This window comes from Carassius carassius, chromosome 37 (genome assembly GCF_963082965.1).
Source record: "Carassius carassius chromosome 37, fCarCar2.1, whole genome shotgun sequence".
Taxonomy (NCBI): Eukaryota; Metazoa; Chordata; class Actinopteri; order Cypriniformes; family Cyprinidae; genus Carassius; species Carassius carassius.
The window spans coordinates 20760738-20783706 of NC_081791.1; the positions used below are offsets into that span (position 1 = coordinate 20760738).

At 35.3% G+C, this 22969-nt stretch overlaps 4 protein-coding genes and 2 non-coding genes across 14 annotated transcripts in view; 4 read left to right on the plus strand and 2 right to left on the minus strand.

Moving 5' to 3' along the window:
• Positions 1 to 1007: 1007 nt before the first annotated feature.
• LOC132118337 (SH3 domain-binding glutamic acid-rich-like protein 2) lies at positions 1008 to 9241 on the plus strand. Its single transcript, XM_059528118.1, has 4 exons — positions 1008 to 1249; positions 7081 to 7266; positions 8498 to 8569; positions 8930 to 9241. The coding sequence occupies exons 1-4, from the start codon at positions 1205 to 1207 to the stop codon at positions 8942 to 8944; spliced, it is 318 nt and encodes a 105-aa protein (XP_059384101.1). The 5' UTR covers positions 1008 to 1204; the 3' UTR covers positions 8945 to 9241.
• Positions 9242 to 11243: 2002 nt separating this feature from the next.
• LOC132118338 (SH3 domain-binding glutamic acid-rich-like protein 3) lies at positions 11244 to 13251 on the minus strand. Of its 2 annotated transcripts, none has more exons than XM_059528119.1 (4): positions 13231 to 13251; positions 12707 to 12828; positions 12214 to 12381; positions 11244 to 11400 (listed from the first exon to the last, which is right to left on the minus strand). In XM_059528119.1, the coding sequence occupies exons 2-4, from the start codon at positions 12749 to 12751 to the stop codon at positions 11338 to 11340; spliced, it is 276 nt and encodes a 91-aa protein (XP_059384102.1). In that variant the 5' UTR covers positions 12752 to 12828; positions 13231 to 13251; the 3' UTR covers positions 11244 to 11337. The 2 variants fall into 2 exon arrangements, with proteins under 2 accessions (XP_059384102.1, XP_059384103.1); XM_059528120.1 differs by lacking the exon at positions 13231 to 13251 and adding an exon at positions 13094 to 13112.
• Positions 13252 to 13552: 301 nt separating this feature from the next.
• Positions 13553 to 15756, plus strand: LOC132118339 (small ribosomal subunit protein eS12). Its single transcript, XM_059528121.1, has 5 exons — positions 13553 to 13715; positions 14146 to 14262; positions 14458 to 14560; positions 15152 to 15253; positions 15662 to 15756. The coding sequence occupies exons 1-5, from the start codon at positions 13702 to 13704 to the stop codon at positions 15722 to 15724; spliced, it is 399 nt and encodes a 132-aa protein (XP_059384104.1). The 5' UTR covers positions 13553 to 13701; the 3' UTR covers positions 15725 to 15756.
• LOC132118872 (small nucleolar RNA SNORD101) lies at positions 13998 to 14072 on the plus strand. The gene has a single exon (XR_009426039.1). It is a non-coding gene; the product is annotated as a small nucleolar RNA SNORD101 (small nucleolar RNA).
• LOC132118878 (small nucleolar RNA SNORD100) lies at positions 14303 to 14388 on the plus strand. Its single transcript, XR_009426045.1, has one exon. It is a non-coding gene; the product is annotated as a small nucleolar RNA SNORD100 (small nucleolar RNA).
• Positions 15757 to 16466: 710 nt separating the features above from the next.
• The window catches only part of LOC132118341 (eyes absent homolog 4-like), a 31627-nt gene continuing 25124 nt past the window's right edge, over positions 16467 to 22969 (minus strand). For 3 of the 8 annotated variants that reach the window (XM_059528129.1, XM_059528130.1, XM_059528122.1), the window contains 7 exons: positions 22092 to 22181; positions 21906 to 21964; positions 21554 to 21714; positions 20514 to 20628; positions 20302 to 20423; positions 19014 to 19114; positions 16468 to 17133 (listed from right to left, as the gene is read on the minus strand). In XM_059528129.1, the coding sequence (XP_059384112.1) occupies positions 17053 to 17133; positions 19014 to 19114; positions 20302 to 20423; positions 20514 to 20628; positions 21554 to 21714; positions 21906 to 21964; positions 22092 to 22181 (729 nt within the window). In that variant the 3' untranslated portion in view covers positions 16468 to 17052. Of the gene's footprint in view, positions 17134 to 19013; positions 19115 to 19170; positions 19272 to 20301; positions 20424 to 20513; positions 20629 to 21553; positions 21715 to 21905; positions 21965 to 22091; positions 22182 to 22969 lie in introns of all 8 variants that reach the window. The other 5 variants (XM_059528126.1, XM_059528128.1, XM_059528125.1 and 2 more) reach the window with 4 other exon arrangements.

Genomic DNA, 22969 nt, shown 5'->3' on the forward strand with positions numbered 1-22969 from the left:
TGTGTTCACGAGAACGAGACGGTCAGTGAGGGGCGCTACTGAATGGAATTTTATACCTGAGGAGGTTAGACAGCTCAACACTTACAAGGCCTTTACAAAAAAAATGAAAATTTGGCTCATTAACAATTAGTCTGCCAACATTAAAAGCCGAGCCTATTGAGCTGTATTATATATTTGATATACTATAGTCTTTTTGAAAATGTGTTTTTTGTGTGTCTTATTATTGTAACAGGTACAGTGTACCTTAAGTTATTTTACAGTGTCATTTATATTGAAGTTATATTGTACGTAGTCAATTTGCCATAGACTTGTAAATGTATTTTCTTGTTCGTGTTTTAATGCTTTTTAACATCTTGGCCAGGGGACTACAGATGAAAAATAGCCTTTTGGCTAATTCTGGCTTTTTTAACCATGTTTGTTCATGTGTATTATGTAATTGCACTGTCCCCTTTTAAATAAACCATTCAACTTTTTTAAAGAAATTTATAGGGAAACTTTTTTATTTTATTCAACTGAAAAACACAAAATGCAAAAAAAAAAAGTAAAGAAAAAAAAGAAAATAGTAGTTGCATTTTAAAATCAACTTGTACTTTATGAAATTATACTTATGTTTTAATGCATTACATGCAGCAATAAACAACATGTAAACCAGAGCTGCACGATTCTGGAAAAATTGAGAATAATGTTGTTTATATATAAAAATAGGAGATCACGAAACCAACTCAAATAAAGCCTTTTTATATATGCTACACAAACGCATAATGGCAACAATGATTTCGCTATATTCCCTTATATTCAGTAGCTTGTCATATCATTTCATTTTGATAACACTTCGCAGCAACATCCTAACTATGGCATTAACATATTTGCATGAGAGGAGGATTTACGTAGCTTTTCAGGTATTTGACATTATAATCGAATACATAACGCAAGGATAGCCTTCGGATTTTTTAGGAGATGGAGACTACATTTCCCATGATCCACATCTTCAGTTGGAGCCAGAGGATAAAATCGCTGCCAGTCTCTCGCGCTCCCGAGTGAAGTACACCGATGGAGCGCGAGCGGCTTTATCATAGAACACCGGGCGCGCGCACTCACTTTCATTTCAAAGGGTGGCGTTGACGTCACCGCAGATCCAAAGAAGTCTATAGAAAGGGAGATCGTAACATTTTCAGTCTTCCGCGAGAGGGCAAGGACGATTACGATGGTCATCAGAGTGTTTATTGCGTCCTCCTCCGGGTCTGTCGCGGTGAGTAACATGTTTACACCGCGAATTTTAGAGTTGCGTGTTGTAAAGCTGGAGACTACACATCAAACAACAGCAAATTTTTAATCTGTGATCTGTCACTTTGTAATCTATTTTATATATTAAAAATGTAACGTAAGAATGTATTGCATAGATTTATATGAATAACTTCGTTTCATGATAGCTACATTTATGGCACTCTGTAAGGGTTTTAAATGCACGCGAGTTATACTGTATATGAATATGTCAATAAGAGTGTCCTTTATATTCAAGTAAGCCCTGGCCACTTTATGAACTTAACCCATCCTGGAAAACCCACCCTTTCTTTCAGGCGATACCATGGTAGGCTACAGTGACTGAATCAAATAGCAATACTATGGTACTTTTAATAGAAACCATTAATCCTTTATCCATGTTCATGGTATTTACATGCCACTCCAAGAATAATTTTCCTAACACATGGTTTAAGGGTGTAACTGTGGTACGTTTTGGTATTTTACATTTTCATTACAAGTTGATGCCAAACTGGGGCTGTTTTCAAGCCACACATTACAGAACATTCTGGGTAGACATGACTTATTGTGACTAAAATCTATTAGTTACATAACCACTGCCAAACTCAGTTCTGATCTATATATTCATAAATGATTTCTATCAAATGCTTTTCAGTGGTTATGGTTTATGCTGTATTTCAGATAACCCAAACTGTTGTCCACCTCGGCGCACTGCAAACAGCCATAAAGCTTAGGTTGGACAAAGTGCTTGTTTACAGTAAAAGCCAACCCCACTGCCAACTCCAATGCCACAATCACTGGCGTACAGATCAGCTCGGTTTTAATCGCTCTGTTATACAGCCTGCAGGGAGAGCACAAGAAATGTCCTGATTCATTCAGAGCTGGGATTATATTTCAGCCTTTTAGCAGGCTGGTCCAGTGACATTGATTTTTAGTTCTTTAAATGAGGAGATCAAAGTCTCTGAACAGAGACTGGGAGAAGGGAGGGGCGACTGGATTCATATTTTCTTGTCATGTCATTCGTTTGGTGTTTGATGGCTATCAGATGATGTTTGTACAGTAACTCACTGTGTATCTGACAGCTTTGATATGGAGATGAAGCATGTGTTTTTGGATGTTAGAGAAGCATGTACAGTTCAGTACTGTAACCTAATAGTACCAGAATGAGGTAATAGCCTAAATGCGTTATGCACAGATTTCTTATTTCTACAAGACCAGGACTGCTTACCCAAAAAGAGCTATTTTTAAGTCTCCGTGGCCTCAGCACACACTGCTCTCATATATAGGCAAACATCTCCTTTATGCTGACATTCTTCTAAGATAATCATTAGAAAAGAAAAAGAAAATGTTTCACTTAATAAGTGGTATGTGACGGGTTGGCAGGCTTACTGTGTGTGTGTGTGTGTGTGTGTGTGTTCACTCAGTTTACATATGTGTTTGTTAAATAACTTGTTTTTTGTCAAGAGGATGTGAAGCAAGTGATGACTGATGAAATCTGTACTAAAAAGCAGCCGATTTTAGGATCAAATGAGTGAAGGTTAATCAGATTTTCAGTCAGCTGGGCTTAGTGGAGAGACAGGTTCGACATTGATATATGCTTAGTATGTGTGTTAAGTGAGTGGTAAGATTGCATTCAGCTCATTGATTTAAAACAGGATGACACATACTTAGTTGATAAACTATTATCAACTTTATCATCTTTTAATTGAAAGTTTTACACATGCAAAAATTCACAAAAATTCTATGTAGTATAATTTTTATAATTGTTTTTTTTAAATTAGAAAAAGATCAAAAGGATGTACATTCAAAACCAAATCATATCAGTAGCCTAACAAATGTAATTTAAATGTAGCAGGTCACCTCATGATCACATTAACAAAACCTCTGTAAACTATTCTGTAATCAGATATTAGTGTTTTTATTGTTAACTAGTAAATCTATTAAATTCAATTTGAAAAGCTGAAACACAATAAAATGTAAATATTAAATGAAAATGTAAACCTAAAAAAACTAAAAATGAGTAATATAGTAATTAATGAGATCTGTTTTTAAGTGCTAAATTACTAAAACTGATACTACAGCTGGATAGAAATATTTTTTAAATAAACTAATACACATAACAAAATTACTTAAAATAAATTAAAAAGAAAAAGGTTATTCAAAGCATTAATGAATGGCATTTACTAATAATAAAATAGCACTTATTGGACACTTTTGCTTTCTGAATAAATGAATCATTAATCAATAGGCTATATGTTTAAATGATAATTTAAATTGTATGCAGTTTGTGTGTGTGTGTGTGTGTGTGTGTGTGTGTGTGTGTGTGTGTGTGTGTGTGTGTGTGTGAGAGAGAGTTTGAAAATGGAAAATCAGTTGAACAAAAGTGCTGTTTATCCAAATATATCAGAATAGCTTTGAAAATGACTTATTAGTCAGGAGGCAGCACGGTATATTAGGAATAACAGCATGATTATAATATTGTTTTTATACAAAAATTCAATAAAACAGAATTTAATACTTAGTAATACTGAGTAACTTGAGTATAAACAAAACATCACCACTATGCGTCTCACAGAGAGTAGTATTTTATTCCTTAATGAATGAAACCACGTTTTTTGAACGAATCGGTTGAACGACTGATTCAACAACTTGCACACAAAGACAGGTGAATGCTGGTTGTCCTTCCTGAACAAATAATTGAACGAATCGGTTGAATTAAGAAATGAGTCACTGAAAGACAAGTCACTTGTCGCCACATACTGGTCTAACGATGTAACTTAATGATAGTCAGTATTTACAGAAAACACAGTTGTGATTATTTATTATCTTGACTAACATGTTGTTGTAGACATAAAGAAGTTGAGTTCTTAAAGTGAATCATATAGACAGAGAATGGCTATGTCTGCAGTGTTTTGTTTTGAGGATAAAACAATAGCTGCATTGTGTGGCGGCCCTACTGCGACACAAGGCTAGAGCTGCTATTGTCCTGCTTTCAGTTTATCAGGCCGGGAGTTTTATAGAGCTTTTAAAAAGCACAGACAGGCTTTAATGTTTAATGGAGAGCTTCTCTCTACCTTTACAAAGAATCTCACTCTCTTTCTTGCATTCAAACATGTGCATATGCGATTGAGAGAGATATGTGATTCACTCATCAATGCATCACTGAGTATCAATAGTTAGTCACTTGTGCTTTTTATGTGCACAGGTGTGTTTATGTGTGTGTTTAGTAGTGACAGAATTCATCTGAACAGCTCTGCATGCAGTGGCCGCCCAGCAACACGCTCTGCAAAGTCAGCAGAGAGAGGGGGAGAGACAGGCGAGGTGAGGCAGGGGACTTTTTGTACTCCATCTGTCCTCCTCCACAAATAGATATGTCTAAAACCACACTTTAGTACTGCCAAACTAGGGTGTGTAGGTGTGTGTGTTTTTGTAATTCACGCCCTCTCAACAGCTGTTGAAACTAGGCCTCATTTTCTGTAGTCAGGTGCGGAGATTGAAGTATAAGTTCTGGAGCCTGTTGAGGGAAAATGCATGTAGCTAGCAGCTAAAGGTATAGATATGGCTTAATAGTTTAAAGATTTAAGATTCTACACACACGTTTTTATTTTTATTTTTTTTTATCTTAAATGGATAGTAAAGCCATAAATGAACATTCTGTCATTAGTTACACACCAGTGTTATTTTAGTACCATTGATACTATCTATACAACCAGACAAATAAACCAGGTTTTATTTTTCTGTTTTATTTTAATTTGTTTTGTTGCTTTCTTGTCATTGTTTTTTAAATATGTCTGTATAGTTTTTATTATTTTTTTATTATTTATATATATATTTTTCAAGTTCATGTTTGTTTTATTTCAAGTTATGACTTAATGGTTTTAGTTAAACCTGTATTCTTCTATGAAACACAAAAGGTGATTTAAAGAGAATATCTAAAAAGACAGTCTATTATATTTTCATGTAATGAAAGGTTTTGCAACAGTGGTAAAGTTCTTTAAATTTTAAAACTGAAGCATCAGTTGAAGGGATAGGCCACACAAAAATTTAAGTTCTGTTATTAAACACTCACCCCCTCATGGCATTCCAAACCTGTAAGACTTTTGTTCATCTTCGAAAGTTAAGTTCAATTAAGATATTTTTTGTCATGCATTCTGAGAGCCTTCTGACACTCCCACAGACAGCAAGGGTCCTTACACGATCAAGGCTCAGAAACGTAGTAAGGACATCATTTAAAAAATCCATGTGACAGTGGTTCAAGCATAATTTTACAAAGCTACGAGAATACTCTTTGTGTGTGAAGAAAACGAAAAAAAATAACGATTTTATTCAACAATGCGTCTCCTCCGCGTCACTCTATAGTGCCATTTTTGAGCGTATCACATACATAAACAACGTATGCAACATATGTATGCGTTGTTTATGTTCAGATCAAAGCGTAAACAACATAAACAGCATATCAGCGTACAGTGCTGCCGACACAGAACAGCTTTAGTTATGAATGTGATACTCTCTAAAACGGAGCTATAGGGAGGAGACGAATTGTTGAATAAAGTTTTTATTTTTGTTTTCTTTGCACACAAAAACTATTCTCGTAGCTTTGCAAAATTACAGTTGAGCCACTGATGTCACATGGATTATTTTAATGATCTTCTTGCTATGTTTCTGAGCCTTGATCGTGTAAGGATCCTTGCTGTCTGTAGGGGTGTTAGAGAGCTATGGGAATGCATTAAAAATATCTTAATTTTTGTTCCGAAGATGAGCGAAGGTCTTATAGGTTTGGAACGACATGAGGGTGAGGAATTAATGAAAGAATTTTCATTTTTGGGTGAACTATCCCTTTAACTCTACTATGTTGTTCTTTTGAGGAAGCTGTTTATAAAAGGAATGTTATCATTTTGGAAATCGTTTCATCTCTGTGTGCCACTACTTAATGCATTCATTAACTACAAGTGCTAGGAATTTAAAGAAAGACATGTTTATTCTTTGCAAAATGTACTTGTCATTGTTGTACTGGAATGGAACTATTGAGTTTTTAAACAGTACAACGGAGAGCCGAGTGCAGAGGGTGACAGACAAGTGTGCAAGATAAGGACAAAATGTTTATTCAGTGTTAATATGGGGAAGGATTCAGAAACACAGGACGCCAGACATAGAACAGATGTTAAATAACCTTTTGACCACACAAATAGACACTTTGAAATATACACACAAAGTCTTTCATGGTTTGTGTGTTAAATTAGATGTGCTTTAAATGCATAGTCATATTCTATAAAGTTTTAGGGATTTTTTTTAGGCGTGTCTGAAGTCCCACCTGTGTGTTGTACATGTGGTTTCAGATAAATCCTTTTGCTGATCAATATTCTCCCCCTGTACATCTGGCTAATGGGAATTTCACTGAGTGCTTTCCATCTGTGTGTTTTCAGAAAGGACATATAGACACTAATGCACACAGAAATGTAGAACAGTATATTAATACTTTATACTTTTACTTTTTCGCCAACACTGTCAAATTCAGAATGTTTCAAGGCTGGAAATTACAAGGTTGACGAGTCCAAAATTTGTTAATAACACTTTTAATTAGTTAATTTCATTGCACCACATATTATTTCCAATCAATACTATATTTACTATTTTACAATTCTGTAAAAATGCATAAAGTATCAACATTGTAAAGAATCAACTACATAGTAGTTATATGAGTGAATAATTACTCATACACTCATAAATGTTAAATCATACATTTAATAACTTTGATAACATAGATCATTTAATATCTATCACAGATCATTGACCATATAATTTTTTTGTGCGATTCCACAGGTGAAGAAACGTCAGCAGGCCATCGTGGGCTTTCTGGAGGCCAACCGGATCAGCTTTGAAGAGGTTGACATCACCATGCTGGAGGATCAGAGGCTCTGGATGTACCAGAACATTCCTGAGGAGAAACGACCTGAAAAGGGCAATCCTCTCCCCCCTCAGATCTTCAATGGAGACGACTACTGCGGTGTGAGCTATTAATTATTTTCATTCATCAATTTCTAATTCATATGCTTGGTATGTCACACACTGGACAGGTGATGCACCCTCTTTTATTAAAACATGCTCACTTAACCTGTTCAATAATCTTCTTTCAGAAGCAAATTTATTGTTAGATACTCACACATTGGTTATATCTTCATCAATATACCGACACAGACCTCAATTCATGCATATTAATTGGTTCTGTAAGACGTCTGGGGGATTCTGCTGAAGTAATACTCTGTTTCTCTCAGACACTTAAATCAATGATAAGCTAAAAGCTCTCTGTCTGGCCAATGAGTCCACATTGGGTTGGTGTGAGAGGATGTTTATTAAAAATCAATGCACGTATACAAAGATCCATGGTGTAAGCTGTGTTCTCTTTTCCAGCCAATTACATTCTAGTGTGGTATTTATTGTGTGTTTTTTAGCCAATCACATTAAAGCATGAGATGCCCTTTATAAGGTTGTGAAAAGGGAGAGGCATTTTAATAAAAAAAAACAATCATAATGTTTAAAAAAAGAGATTTTGCAGGCAAAGCACACTTTAATACTTAAATTAACACCTTCACACTCTCTATTTATCAAATAGAGTTGTAGTGTAATATGCCACTGTGACTCTCTTGCCATAAATGGCTAAAGAATCAGAAAGATATTAATGAGTTTGAATCTTAATTTAGAAATGATTCATCGCTTTAAACTTGAGTTATAAGGTTTGTATATTTTGGGACTGACTCATGGAAGCGTCTGGATTTTGCTGAGTGCCTCACTGATGTAATCTCACAATAATCCTAATTACTCTTAGACACCGCCTCCAACAACTCTCTTAACCAATCAGAACAGCAGATCCGCTTCCTTCACGTCAAAGCGATTAACTGTTTGACACTAATGTAGAGCAAGACACATTTGAACTATCCTTGTGTATTTTTAAATGAATTTATGAGCAAGGTGCTTTTTTTATATGGAGAATCGTTATGAATAAAGTTATATCATTAATAAACAATTTGATTTGAAGTAATTTGATTTTAGATTACGCTAATGGATGTTAAATAGCATAATTATATAATCTGAATAAGCAGGTTCACTTATTAAGTTTGGTTTAATATTTATGGCAGATGAAATGCCAATATTATATACAATTTTAAAGACAAACGGCACAAAAAACGGTTACATCTGCTAAAAACTCTCCTCAGTCATTTATCATTTTGTCATTTTGCAGGATTATGAAGATTTCTTCCAGTCTAAAGAGATGAACACAGTGTTCTCGTTCCTCCGTTTGCCCCCTTTAAAGGTACAAACACACTCCAGCTTGTCTTCAAATTAATAAAAAGGAAAACGTTTTTAAAACAAATAATAAGAGGTTAATAAAACCTGTTTTCAGAGAATATATCTTGAATATATTTTATTTTTTCCTCCCCTTCTGGCTGTTTATTTTCTTGTTTTATGTATGAACCATTAATAATGTTAGATTTGTGCTTAAAAACACAATGAACTTCAGAATATATTCTATGAAACACTATGCAATTTTTATAGTGGATGTTTTGATTTTATTTCATATTGTGTTACTGGCTCTACACTGGTTTAATGTGATATTAATATGGATTACAGAATAGGATTGAGATCTAACTGAATTAAATTATTTTCTCTGCAGGACTCTGAATCCTAGAGCGTGTCATTCACAGTTCCCTAGACTGAAACACTGTGCTTTTTCCTCTCTTTTTCCTGTGATGTAACTTTCGTTTCCTGATCTGAAGCCCTCACTGCCAGCAATGCTTTTGCCAAACACACGCTGCCCTCCAGCTAACAATCTTTTCCTTATTCAAACACACACATACACAGGGTGAATAATGTTTTATATGGCCTAGTTAATAATATATATGTGTTGCTGTTATGTTTCATTTGTTGTACATGTGTTGCATGAAAAACCTATTCTGCTTTTTATAACGTGATACAGAGATAGAAAGTGAACTTAATGTCTGTGTGCATAGGACTTATATTGTTAATCTAGACAAAGTGAATAATAAGTATGCAAGGTTGCACGTACACGTCTCTTGTAAGTTGTTCTTTGTTTACATTTCCAAAAGGAAATGTAGGGAAACAGCAGAAGAATTCAGTATAATGATGTCCTTTCCGCAGGCTTTGATCCATTTGTAAAAAAGAAGTTCAGACCAAAAGCCAAAACAGCCTCAAAACAGGAAATAGAATCCTGACCTGAATTATCTGAGCTCAGTTTTTCCACGACACATAATGGCTCTTTAAAGCTTTTCTGAGTGTAAAACTGGTCCTGAATCAGTATTTAAACACTGTATGCTCTATTACTGGAATTTCACATCCCATTCCTAAAGCTTTTTGTTCCTTCTACTGAAAAACATGCTTAAGAACTCATATCTTTTCCTCTTTAATTGTGTGTTAAAGTGTGTTTTTCTTCTCAGGGGTATGTTAGCATGTAGCATGTAGCACACTGTGATGCCTCAACCTTCAGCTCACCCATTTATGTAGCTTATATAGTGACTTATATCATACAAAGCTGGGGAGAATAGTTGGTTTTACTCACAAAGTTGGTTTTGTAGAACATATTTAATGTTTACAGATTTTTCCTCCCAAACAAAACAGAAACACTCCTAAACCTACATTCTCTGCCCTTTTCATTTACTATTCATTGTGATATGTGCTTCTTGTTCACTCCTCCCTCCCATTCATTAAATGATTCCACATGAATAAACATGTATGTTTACGCACACATACACACACCATTCTCAGGACACAATTATGTTTTACGTATGTCTCACACAAACACACACATATACACACATTCTGTAAAATGCAATCATTCCTTTCTGTACTGATGTATGTATGAAGTTACTGTTGTTTGCTTTCATAATCGCAAAATGAATAATTTAAAAATCTCATTTTTAATAAAGTATATTCAAAAACTGTTTTAATGATTATTTCTTGTGTTTCTCAAGAGAGTCTCAATTTAGGCAAATATTATATATAAAACAATATAAAACCAACTGGCATCCTACAATTAAAATTAATTTAAATATGTTTTTTTTTCTTAAGCATGCTGTGCCGGATTAATTGTCTAAATATAGTGTAGTGTGTGCATACAACATACTGTAGCTTTTGAAGAAGTCCAGTGGAACACTCCAGGTATCCTAGCATGCTTTTGCATGTGGCAGTTTTACATTAGCAAGCATAAGAGGCTGATGTAGAGAGCGTGAAAAAATGTTGTTCCTCTATAAATAAATACAGATGTTTGCTACATGAGTTGAATACTAATAAAATAGACTGATACAGTGTTCAAATAACAATTTGACATACAGGACAAAAGTCTTTAATAGAGGGTCTTATTTGATTTCAAACTACTTTTGTATAATTAATTAATAAGCATAAACAATAATATATTAGTTAACTTCAAAGCTAATTAAGACGCTAAAGTTCATGTAAAACATGTCCTCCAAAATACAAAAGGTCCAAGTATTTAACTCCTATCAGTGTCTCTATGACTTACTTTTATTATTTTAAATCAGACTATAAAAATTGTTTATCTGAATCTCTGCCAGTTTAATGTTTGCATCTGTTGCCATAAGCCCCCCCCCCACCAATTTCTTTATTAAATTTCCAGTAAATACCTCCCTCAATCAATTAACTTTGCATAAAAAAACACATTGATCTAAAATTCTAACAAACAGAACACTTTATAACAGCCATTATCTTTTAATTAAAAAAAAATTCTACCTACATTTTTCTTTTGATATTTGAATGTGAATACTAATAATAGTGCACAGTAATTAAAATATTATAATTGAATTGAAATTCAATTTTGATAATGATATCAATTATGATTATGATTCATACATTTTAGATAATCAAGACATTACTGTACCCTAGTGGCCAAAATTAAGAAGTGATACTGTACACATGTAGATACATAATGTAGCCGAGATATGCTTGATAGAATCTTTTTTTTTTTTCATTTATTGATGTAAAATATATCTTCTTGACATATATATTCTTTAAAAATACAAGGGTTTAATATGGTGTGCCAACAGTAGTTCAGAGTTTGAAGAATGCCTCTGGTTTCCCATCCTCCATTGCATCAGAAAACTTCTGATAGTCCTATAAACACAAACACAGATGATAACCAGCTTTATGTAGTCTTTACAAATAAGAAATTAAAAATACTGATTTGAATATCCTTAAAAGCAATTAGTCGGGCATTACTGGTAAAGTACATCCAGACACACTGCATGGGTGGGATCTGAACTGTGTGATTTCTTGCAGATTTATAAACAGCGTGTAGTGTTCTGAGCTTCACGACGCAATCTCAAGATGTTCCCAGAGTGGCAGACTATCACAAGAAAGCCCTGGTGCACTCATCTATAGTGTTTGTAAGAAACTGAAGGAGCCTGACAGGTCTCCAGTGTCTATATACAAACTCTTGTTTCAAGTGTTTTTTGCACAGCAAAATTAATAGTATTAACATACACTACAAACTCTTATGCCCTGTTTTGTATACCTCTAAGTAACTGACGCAGTGTTTCAACATGCTTGTTTAAAACCCAAACAAATACATTTAGTTTATTTAGAAGATTTCCATGTTCTGGTTATGCTTTATGACACATCAAGGCCTGAATGTTACGTCATCTTCCTAGTAACTGCAAAAGACTTATTCTCAAGAAATGCTTCATATGTGTATCATGGCTCAATACTCAAAATTAACAAAAAAACTTGTGGATACTTAACTTATTTCAAATTAAATTCATAAAATAATTAATTTGAATGCCAGCATGCAGCCTATCAGTTTTTGGATGATTAAATCAACTGACCATTTCTGACTTGAGGTTGATTTGATGCAGGAAAAACTGGAGCAATTTTTCTCTCTTGATCTACAGACCAGTATCAAAAACAAGGCTGCCAGATGAGACTTACCCCACAGTATTTGTCTCCATTAAAGACCTGAGGGGGCATCGCAGAGGGGTTTCCTACTTTCTTCCTCATCTCCTCCTTGAAGTCACTGCTTTCTGTGATGTCCACAGCAAAGTACTTAATCTTCTTGGCATCCAGGAACTGCAGAATCTCAGACTGAGCTTGCTTCACCTGACGAAACAGAGATGGAAAACAATGAACCTTTGACAACTCACAATGAAACTCTGGTTTCTCTTCCTTGTTTTTCAAGACATGCGTCAAGAGCAACTAGTTATTTACTTCAAATTTCTTGCAATAACAATGTATTTCACCATCTACAGTAGGATTTTTTAAAACACAAACCTCTGTGGAGTTAACTTGACTAATCTAATTTGACATAAGACGACTGTCTAGCATGTAAGCACAAAAACAAGCACTCTTAAAAAATCTGTTTATATCATAGTTTCAAAAAGCAAGTAGACCTATCAACTGAGCAGTCAGAAATACAGATACACACCTCTCTAGAGCCACTCACACTGCTGTAATACACCGTGATGGACATCTTCTGAAAGTGCTCAAAGGTTTGTTGGGAATAAAAGTAGCTGGTGAAGCAGATTGGTATTTCAGTAAGCTGGAACCCTTAAAACAAAAGCAATTTCAGCCAACTCGAGGACCAGGAAGGCAAGTTTTGACAGTACACCCCCAGCTACCACAGCCCCACCTACCACAAGAACAGACTCTCTCTCTCTCTCACACACACACACATACCACTAACCCGCACACATACATCAAGACATCAATGTGGCATGCCTAAACTTGCATGCATCTGGAATTTATTCCGAGATTGCACATTAACTCACTGATTGCAGTGCGTACCAAAATATATAATCTCACTAACACTTACGTTAGCTGGTTAAAAGTTAATATGGTTCATTAAACTCCAATTTTAAGAAAAGCTCTAATATAATTTGTTCTCTTATAAAGTTAAATGTTGTTATTTAATCCCTTTACAATTCATTTTAAGTGTGAATGTCCACATACGTTTTGGCGGCAATGGCTGACTGAGGCACAGAATAATGTGCGGAGGGGACAGCGCCATCTAGTGGTGGATTTGACATGCTTGCGCCATCGCCGTGGATAAGAAAGACTATAAAACGGAATTCTTAATGTTGTTGAGACATATCTTCTAGATAATCATAAAAACAATAACACGCAGTAAGTAACCGAAGGCCACAAAAAAAAAAAGAGTTCTATCCATGCAGGCAGTGAAATGGACACCATCGCGGCCTTTTGCGCTTAAAACAGTGTTGTCGACGCTATGACGTCCTCTTTACTCGCAGTCAGAGGGAAGGTAGGGCGAGTTTTTGTAATCTCCGATAGAATCTGTCTTCAATAGCCAGCATCCTGCGTATAAACCACTCAAAGATGTATCCTAAGGAATGGATCCTAATATATCGATTATATTCTGCCTTTATTTCAGAAGTCTATCCTCTCATCCATCGCTAATCTACAATGGCCGAGGAAGGGTGAGTGATTGTGTTCTCGGCACACTTCAGTACGCACTCACTGCACAATCTACTACAGTTAGTAGGGAATGTGTTCTGTATGGCTTCATTTAGCGGTTAAAATTAATTTTACTTACCCTAATGTTTAGGAACCTTATGACCTTATTAATCTCCTCATAGATTAATAAGAACGGCATCTGAGCGCCGTTTTATGTACAATGGAAGTAAACTGCGACCAAAAGCTGTACGTTAAATCAAAGGTTCTCAAAACTCTGTTTTTATTTTTTTCTTATGGTGACCTCGGCTATGATGAACTTTAAGTCTTTAGTCGGATACCCCTTCACTCTAATCATGAGTGAGACATCCAGTCTGAAAAGCCGCAGGTTGTTAAATGCACGTGCACACACCTGACTCTTTGCACCCCAATAACATCCTTTTGTACCATTAATAGCATCACTGCCGGAGGTGTGATGGATGTCAACACGGCTCTGCCTGAAGTGCTGAAGACCGCACTCATCCACGACGGTCTGGCCCGTGGTATCCGTGAGGCCGCCAAGGCCCTCGACAAGTAAGAAGTGACTTATTTAATATACTGGAAGATGTTACTGTATGTCTATGATGATAATTTGGCTCCCTCTACTGAAATCTCTTGAGGATAACTGCCATTCGTTACCCAATTTCTGTCTGAGATACTGCTGAAGTGATCGGTCAAACCTGTTGGAGGAGATTTGAAGGCTCATCATGGTCATTCTTTGTTTGACAGGCGCCAGGCTCATCTTTGCGTCCTGGCATCAAACTGTGACGAGCCCATGTACGTCAAGCTGGTGGAGGCTCTCTGTGCCGAGCATCAGATCAACCTCATCAAGGTGAGGAGAGGCTATGAGAATAACATTTAATACAACATTTATCAGGATTTATGGAAGCTTTTTCAACCATAAAATAGAGAAAAATTGCAAACTCAATTCAAACTCAATGGCAAGAGGATCAGTCTAAATTGTATGGTATAATTTCCACCACAGAAAGAAAGGTGAATCGTGACTTAATTTCATTATTATTTTTTTATATATATTTCTTATTATATTACCGGCAGTTGGACTCAAGGGTTTGTTTCCTGACCCAGTGGTTTTCAGTACTGGTCCTGGAGAACCATGGCACTGCATTTTTTTAAATCTTTTTTTCTTCAATGCACCTGATTCTGATAATCTCATTAGGAGAGCCGTTTGCAAACTGAATGGGTGTTTTAGATATGAGGATACGACATGAAATATGCAGGGGTCTGGGTCTCCATGAGCAGGATCAAAATCCCCTGATGTCCAAAATGTAAAGCGTGTTCTCTTGAATGGTGCCAAGAACTTTTTATTTGGCACACATAAGCCTAATTTGAACACAAAATGCCCAAATTGTTGCTTAAAAGTGTAGAGTCATAAAATTCTAACAGTCTTTGTGCTCTCTTGTAGGTTGATGACAATAAGAAGCTTGGTGAGTGGGTTGGTTTGTGCAAGATCGACAGAGAGGGCAAACCCCGCAAGGTGGTGGGCTGCAGCTGTGTAGTCATTAAGGTGGGTGTCTGACTGTGGTCCTGTTCACACTCGGAGTCTGTTTTTGATTTTACTTCCTTTAATCGAAAACCTGGAAAATGAAAAATACCTCGGACTTTAAAATTAGTGTTTATTATAAGAATATTAGGGCTTCACATTCGAGCCAAGTCGAGTCCAGATGCTGGCTCTCCATGCCCTGTGTCTGGTTTTAATAATCTTGGCTAGATTGAGCGCCTGGACACGAGCCTCTTGGTCCTGTTTTGATTCTCGAGGTCCCTAGAAGGGCAACAAGCTGAATTTACTGAATAACTGGATTATATTTTGTTTCCTGTTGTACTTTAAAGTAAGCTTGGAGTCATGTTCATTTTAAATCTGAATAAATGTTAAAGATATAACGTGCATCTAATGTTTTGATATCTCCATCTGCAGGACTATGGCAAAGAGTCCCAGGCTAAGGACGTCATTGAGGAGTACTTCAAATCTAAGAAATAAGGCGCCAAATAAAAGATCTTTTGGAAATGTTACTTGTTGCATATGTGTTTTTTTTTTTTTTTTTTACTTTACAAGTTTAGCAATTCATGCAGAAATGGTAGAAACGACCGCAAACAGTCTCTAGCGCGGTACAACTGATTATACAGACATGCAGTCTTCTGATGTAATCATAAAAAGCACAAAATGCTCCAGCCTACATGGGGTTTCTCCTGTGAGCCATGTTAACCGTTTGATCCAGTCTATACAGCACATCTTTGTGTGTGCAACGGAGGAATTACTGGTGCTGTTTTGATTCCACGTATGTTATAAAGCTCTTAATGAGTTATAAGCTGATAAAAATACCACCTTATGTACACAAACAACGAGCGCATTTAACCCAGTCTCGCAGGCATCATTTTTGGATGTTATGCAAGCTCGTAAAATGTCTTAAAAGATGACATAGCTATACTTGTTTTGGCTTTAAAAGTTTGTCACTAAATGTACACTTTAAAAAATGTTTAAATTTGGAGGTGCATTCTTGGAAGAAAACTCTGCATTATGCCTAAGAATTTACAACTAATGGTCAGTCAGAATGAAATCAGAGCTTTATTGAAGCTTTAGGTGTTGCTTCCCTGATGCTCGACTTTTATTCTGTTTTTTTTCCTCAACTGACTTGCAAGAAAGAAAAAAAAAAACAATTTCTTCAGAGGCACCAGTATTGACAGCAGATTCATTTTTTTCAACATGTAAAAAAAATAGACCACTCAAATCTCAGATGTTTACATTTTTTATCTACATACATTCTCAAAATAAAAACTGACACACAAATACATAAGGCACAACAAATTATACAGACTTTTTTGCCAAAAACTTACAAAAAAAAAAACACAAACTCAAAATGATACCATGTGAAAACAGCGTCCTTTAGTGTTTAATCTAGTAACTGTAAAATAATTTACATGAGTTATGTGTCTATTCTAAATGATCCTTGATTAGAGTACAGCGCTTGAGCTGTTTTAAGTGGAAATGAAGTCTATATTGACAGATAATGTGATTCCTGTAGATGAGTGAGGATATATGTGGTTCAAGATGAAGAACTTGCCTCATACAGACATGAAATGCAGTGTGTGTGACGTAAGACCTTAGTAAGCTCTTTACAAGCCTGGTTTGACCATTAAAATCCCATTTTCCCTCACCCTAGTCTGTCCTAGTCTTCTTAAGACAGTGCAGAAATATCTTAAAAGCCAGGGTTTTCTTAAAAAGAATCAAGAAGACATAAAACGAGATTGCAGTGTACTCTTGTTCTTAAATAGTTGTACAAAAAAGGCCTATGATACAGATGTTGAGTGTTACAGGTACTCGAATTCCAGTGCTTGATGGAGGGCAAGCAGGTCAGAGTGGCTGGATATCCGCCAGAAGGGCATGTTGTGCTGTGAGGAGAAAAAGAAAATAAGAAATAGTATTTGCTTCAAAATTTAACATTTTCTAGCAATATCCATGCAGGCATGTTAAGCCACTCTACTAAGGTTTTGTCTAATATTTTTGTGTTATAGCTCAAGTGCTCTTTTCATTTCTGAAAATGAGGTGAGAGATCCAACAACCAGATCACACAGAGAAAACCCATAATACAAAACAACAGCCTCTCAATACTCACATTCTTATAGTACAGAGGGTTTATAAAGAGTTTAGTAAAGCATTTACCAACACTTTTTATCCAGATCAAAAACATTAACACTTTACAAGATGTTTAAATTTGTTAACATAATTTTTAAAAACAATAGTTTTTATTAACCATTTATTACAGCATTTTTTTAAATCTAGCTAAAGGTTCATCTTAATTATACTACAGTTTATTGTTAATGCATGACAGACAAATGTACAAATTGTATTTTTATTTAATAGTAATGTTGTTTTAATATATGTAGAAATATATAATCGATTGCATTAATCAATGTTAACAAATTTAAATTTATTGTAAAGTGCTATAAGTAAATGTAAATGTGTGTATATATATATATTCATATATAATTTTAATTACTGATTTTATGTATTGAACTTTATTTAGAGATTTTAAATAAACCCTTTACAAAACCTTCAACTTAGCACTTCAAAATCTCGCGAAATTAAAAAACGTTTTTAATTAGTGCTGTTAAATTATTAATCGCGATTAATCGCATCCAAAATAAAAGTTTTTGTTTAGATATATGTATGTGTACTGTGTATATTTATTATGTATATATAAAACACACACGTGCATGTATACATTTCCGAAAAATGTGTTATGTTTATATATTAAATATATTTATTTATAATATAAATTGTATGAATATAAAAATAGACATGGAAATACTTTCAAAATATATACTGCTTGTGTATTTATATATACATAATAAATATACACATCACACACACATATACTATACAAACAAAAACTTTTATTTTGTTTGCGATTAATCGCAATTAATCATTTGACAGCACTAATTTCAATATATTTTTTTATTTATCTTTTGCCTGTTCAAATGTTTGGGGTCTTAAATGTTTTTGAATAATGTCTCTTATGCTCACCAAGGTTGCATTTATTTGACCAAAAATATAGTAAAACCGTAATATTGAGAAATTGTTACATCTTAGAATAACTGTTTTCTACTTGAATATGTTTTCAAATGTAATTTATTCCTGTAATGGCAAAGCTGAATTTCCAGCAGACATTTCTCCAGTCTTCAGTGTCACACGATCCTTCAGAAATCATTCTGATATGCTGTTTTACTGCTCAAGAAACATATTTTATTAATGTCAAACACAGTTGTGCTGCTTTATATTTAGTGTGGAAACTACAACATCAGAAAGTGCAATTATTTGAAACGGGTATCTTTTGTAACAATGTATACAGTGAGTTTTTACTCTCACCTTTGAACAATTGAATGCATCCCTGATAAATAAAGATTTCCTGGCCCCAAACATTTGAACAATAATGTACACAAACTTGGTTTAGAAATGCTGCAGAGTGGTTTCCTAGAACGCAAGTATTCAACTGGGCCTTTAGGTCCAGCATCTCAGCAGATCATCTACAGGAGGTTAACTATGCCTGTGACCCCGGAGAACCTCAGTTGAATAGCTCTGTTCTAGATGGCTTGGGATCTGAGAAAGAAAAGCTGGTCTCAGTTGATCAGAGGCAAAAAGCAACCGCTACAGACATCCACATGGAAACTAGGAAACTGATCAGTTTCATCTAAAGCTCTACAGCACACACAGGCAGGAAGTCCAATCTGAGAAGCCACACACTGCTTCCGGTTCACCTGCGGGTCGTTACCTTGGCAGCGGCCTGCTCCTCTTCCACACCATCCCCAATTACAACATACACTACCTTCCTGCCAAATCTCTGCATTATGCGCTCAAAGCAACTCTCTTTGCCTGCAACATAAACAAGGTGACAGGTCAGAGGCTTGGGGTCAGATGGGAGATTTTACCTGGCTTGCTGCATGCTCCTCATCGCGCCCATCGCCAATCACAACATACGTTATGTTAGTGCCAAACCTGGATACTATACGTTCAAAACAGCTCTCTTTACCTGCGGAAACAAGGCATAGACGTGAACCTTAACAAACTCAGAACTCATCCGGTTCACTCATGGGGTGAACAAGCCTGTTCACGGCAATGTATGCGTTTTCTTTTTCTTTTCGTTCTCTTCGCCTTTTTTTTCTTTTTGATCCTCTCTCTGTAGTCGATCAATGATGTAATATTATTCTAGTAAACAGTTTCCAGTCTACAGTAGTATCATACAATGTTTGGCAGTGTTTAAAAAAGGATATACAAAACAACTTTTAGATTGATTCCCTCTTGTAAATTCAGAGATGTGGATTCAGACGGAAGTTGAATTACCACACGACTTGTCAAAAAACAATAGGTAATCTGGCCTGGAATTTTTATGCAGGTGTTGGGAGAAAAACACCTTATAAATATAAATATATTATAACACCTTATAATATAAATACCTTATATTCCCATGAGAAACAATTACTGTTTAAATAGGGCTTTTTTCTCCCTCAGTAGTTTATTAATTTCATTGTTGGTTTGATTGTATTTCATTTAAATTTTAATTCATTGTTATATATTTAGGTTTTAGTCATTTTAGTTATGTATTGTCTTGAACCAATTCACATGGCAAGGGTTCAGGTTTACATTTAAAGGAGGCCTTGAAGAAAGCAGTTGTAACTTTATTTGTTAAGCAACATATCAGCTAAAAAAGGGTGTTTCGTAATAGAGAGTGGAATAAACTCATTGTGAATGAACACGGCTGTTTATAAAGGAGCGGAACGAAAGAATATTTTAACCCTGGAAGATGATGACAGATCAGCAAATCAGAATGATCAGACAGAGTGAATGTGGACGTTATGACCAGGTCATCCTGATCTGTTTTGATTTATGATTTAATGCAACAATGTGAGCCAAAGCATGTTCCGCACAGACTGAACTCTACATCACCCTTGATTGCAGAAATGAAATGCAACAGTTCAATGAAATGGAAATAAACAGTTCAACACAATTTATATGATGAACTCAAGGCAAAGTCTGCTGTATGGACCTGTATCTGAACTCACCTATTTTGGTTGCGCTGTAAATGTTTTCAATTGGAAACGCTGAGCCCAGGCTATACAACAGCACTTTAGCCAGTGCAGGTATTAACTGTGTCGTTGTCACCAAAACGTTAACACAGTTACTCCTGGGCAAGAGAGACAGAGATTGGGATTTGTTTGCTGTGTTAAGCTATAGTTCTCAATGACAAAGGCTGATGCTGCATAAAGAGACAGACCTGGAGCTGATGATTGACAGGGACTTGAGCGCAGTGGTCAGCCAGGAGTCCGTGAGAGCCTCAACTTCTGCCCTCAGCTGGAGCCACGCCTCCCTCTTAGCCGGTCCCAGCAACCCTGAAATAGATCATAAACAAAATGCCATATTTATAAATGTAGTGTATATTATGGCATGAAACTGGGGATACTAATGGGCACAATCTGGTTTACTAATTAGGCAGAATTTGAATCTTAAACCATGAATTTATTAAAACATCCCTTTAAAAAAAAGGATTTGACAACATTTGAGAGCATTTTATTAATACAATGTATAAAAACACTGTATTTACAATTAGACTGGGAAATCACTGCAGTTTTGGTCATTTTCTGTCATTTTCTGTCTTCCTAATAGCGGTTTTTTTTTTTCGGTTTTACGTTTAAATCATTTCTGTGTGTTTTGTTTCTCTCAGAACTGTCTGTGTGTTGTCCAACAAAAGAGAACTTTATAGTTTGCTTTTACTTCACCACATTAGTGGAGCGTTTGAAAAAAACTTCCTTTTGCGATCTGATTTGGCGTCTTATCACACAATGAGGTAAAACAAATATATTCTATACTGTAATAAAGGCTATGTCAATTAGAAATGGCTTACAAATATATTTAATCTTTATGAAAATACCTGAGATGGCTTGAGGAACACAGATAAACCATATATTGTCACAGGCGAGTGTTTTATCATTTAAAATGTTTTACATTATATTTTCTTCTTCTTTTTATTCAGTTACAGCAATATCAAGGCCTTTATCCATATTAGGGATTTCCTGGAATGTCAGAAGTCCTGTTACTTCTGTGATGCATATGTAGAATTTCTCCACTCGAACCGAACTGAACAATGTAGTTAAAAATCGAGGTATGTATTGGATCATGGACTCACTGAATCATTTCATCCCTAATAAATACTATAATAGTGTATATAAATAATACTAAATAACACAGCTATGGAGATTTAGAATTAATCCTGTAAAAATGACTGTGACAATATTTCAACTTGTAATCAGATTTTACCTCCAACATTGTTTTTGTAAGAGCAGTACAACTCTTTGACTCTTCTGTATCGGAAAGCTAACTTCCTCATCCAGTCGACTCCGCCCCTAACACCTGTTGCTAGGCAGAGACTTGCGCTTGTTGCAGCTGCATGGAAGCCATCAGTGGCAAAACTGTAAGTACTGTTGATAATAACAATAACAATCTTGTTTTACGTACAAGCAAAACACATATTCAGACAGATTTAAGGACATATTTCAAGACATTTTTTTGTGTTACAGCTGAATAAGTAATGGGTATCTTTAAAATAATAGTTTGAAATCAAAGTTTATATATTGTTAAATAAATCAAATCATTCAGATGATAAACTCACCTGAGGTCCTGTCCGTTATCATCTGAAGAGGCATCATCAATGTGCACCTGGTCACACTCCTGTCCAAACACAGTGGGGTTACTACTGTTAACCAGCAGGGGGCCACACAGTCATAGACACTCACACTGGAAAAAGACCGAGGAAACAATTAAGACAAAGGGGACAAGAGGAGAGCAGTTTGCTTACCTCTAAATCATTAAAAAATAGATGTGTATCAGCAAGATTGAAGATCATCTCCTCCATTCTTAAACCAAGAGTCACAGCCAAAGGAGGGTCCTGAGAATTCAAATGATAATTGTTAGGATATTTTTACATGACAACATTCATCACCACCACCAGTAACAAACCGAAAATAGTTAAACATTTTCACAGCTGTTGGTGGGACACTGTATGCATTTTTTAAGGTGTCATAGACACTCCTAATGCAGAGGCTATTCCAGAATTGTGGTAAATCCATAATGTTTGGCCATATTTAAAGACAGCTTTGAATCTATTTCAGAGAAGACAATCCCAGAATGCACTGCAACAAGCTCAGCTCAGTAAAACTTTTCCTCTAGATGGCAAATGGAGCCATAGTCAGTGTAAAGGCAGCTATAAATGTAAATGATTAATTATATGTAAAGAACAAGTTAAGATGGAAAATAACCTTAACATGCACATAGAAAAAATTCAGTATACAAAAATGACGATTAAATCATTGCATCCATCAATAACATCATTTATATTTTTTCTCATCACTGATGACATCATCTTGAAAACTGAAAATTCAGTGTAAGCCAGTAAAAGAAGAGCTAATAACATAAGAATTTTCATTTTAACCCACATATTGGAGTTCTAAAGAATTATTACTATAGAAACCAAACTCTAAATGTGAAAATATCAAAATACACACCCTTCTTTCTTTCTTTCTTTATAAATAAATAAATATTTCTGGCTCGATATGAATATTTCAAATGCACATTTTGCTCAGTAAATAAAATGTTCCACTTTTCCATCAAATGATGACAGATACTACACTTGTCTCAGAACATCAGACGCTCTCACCCTTCAAACCACACACACAC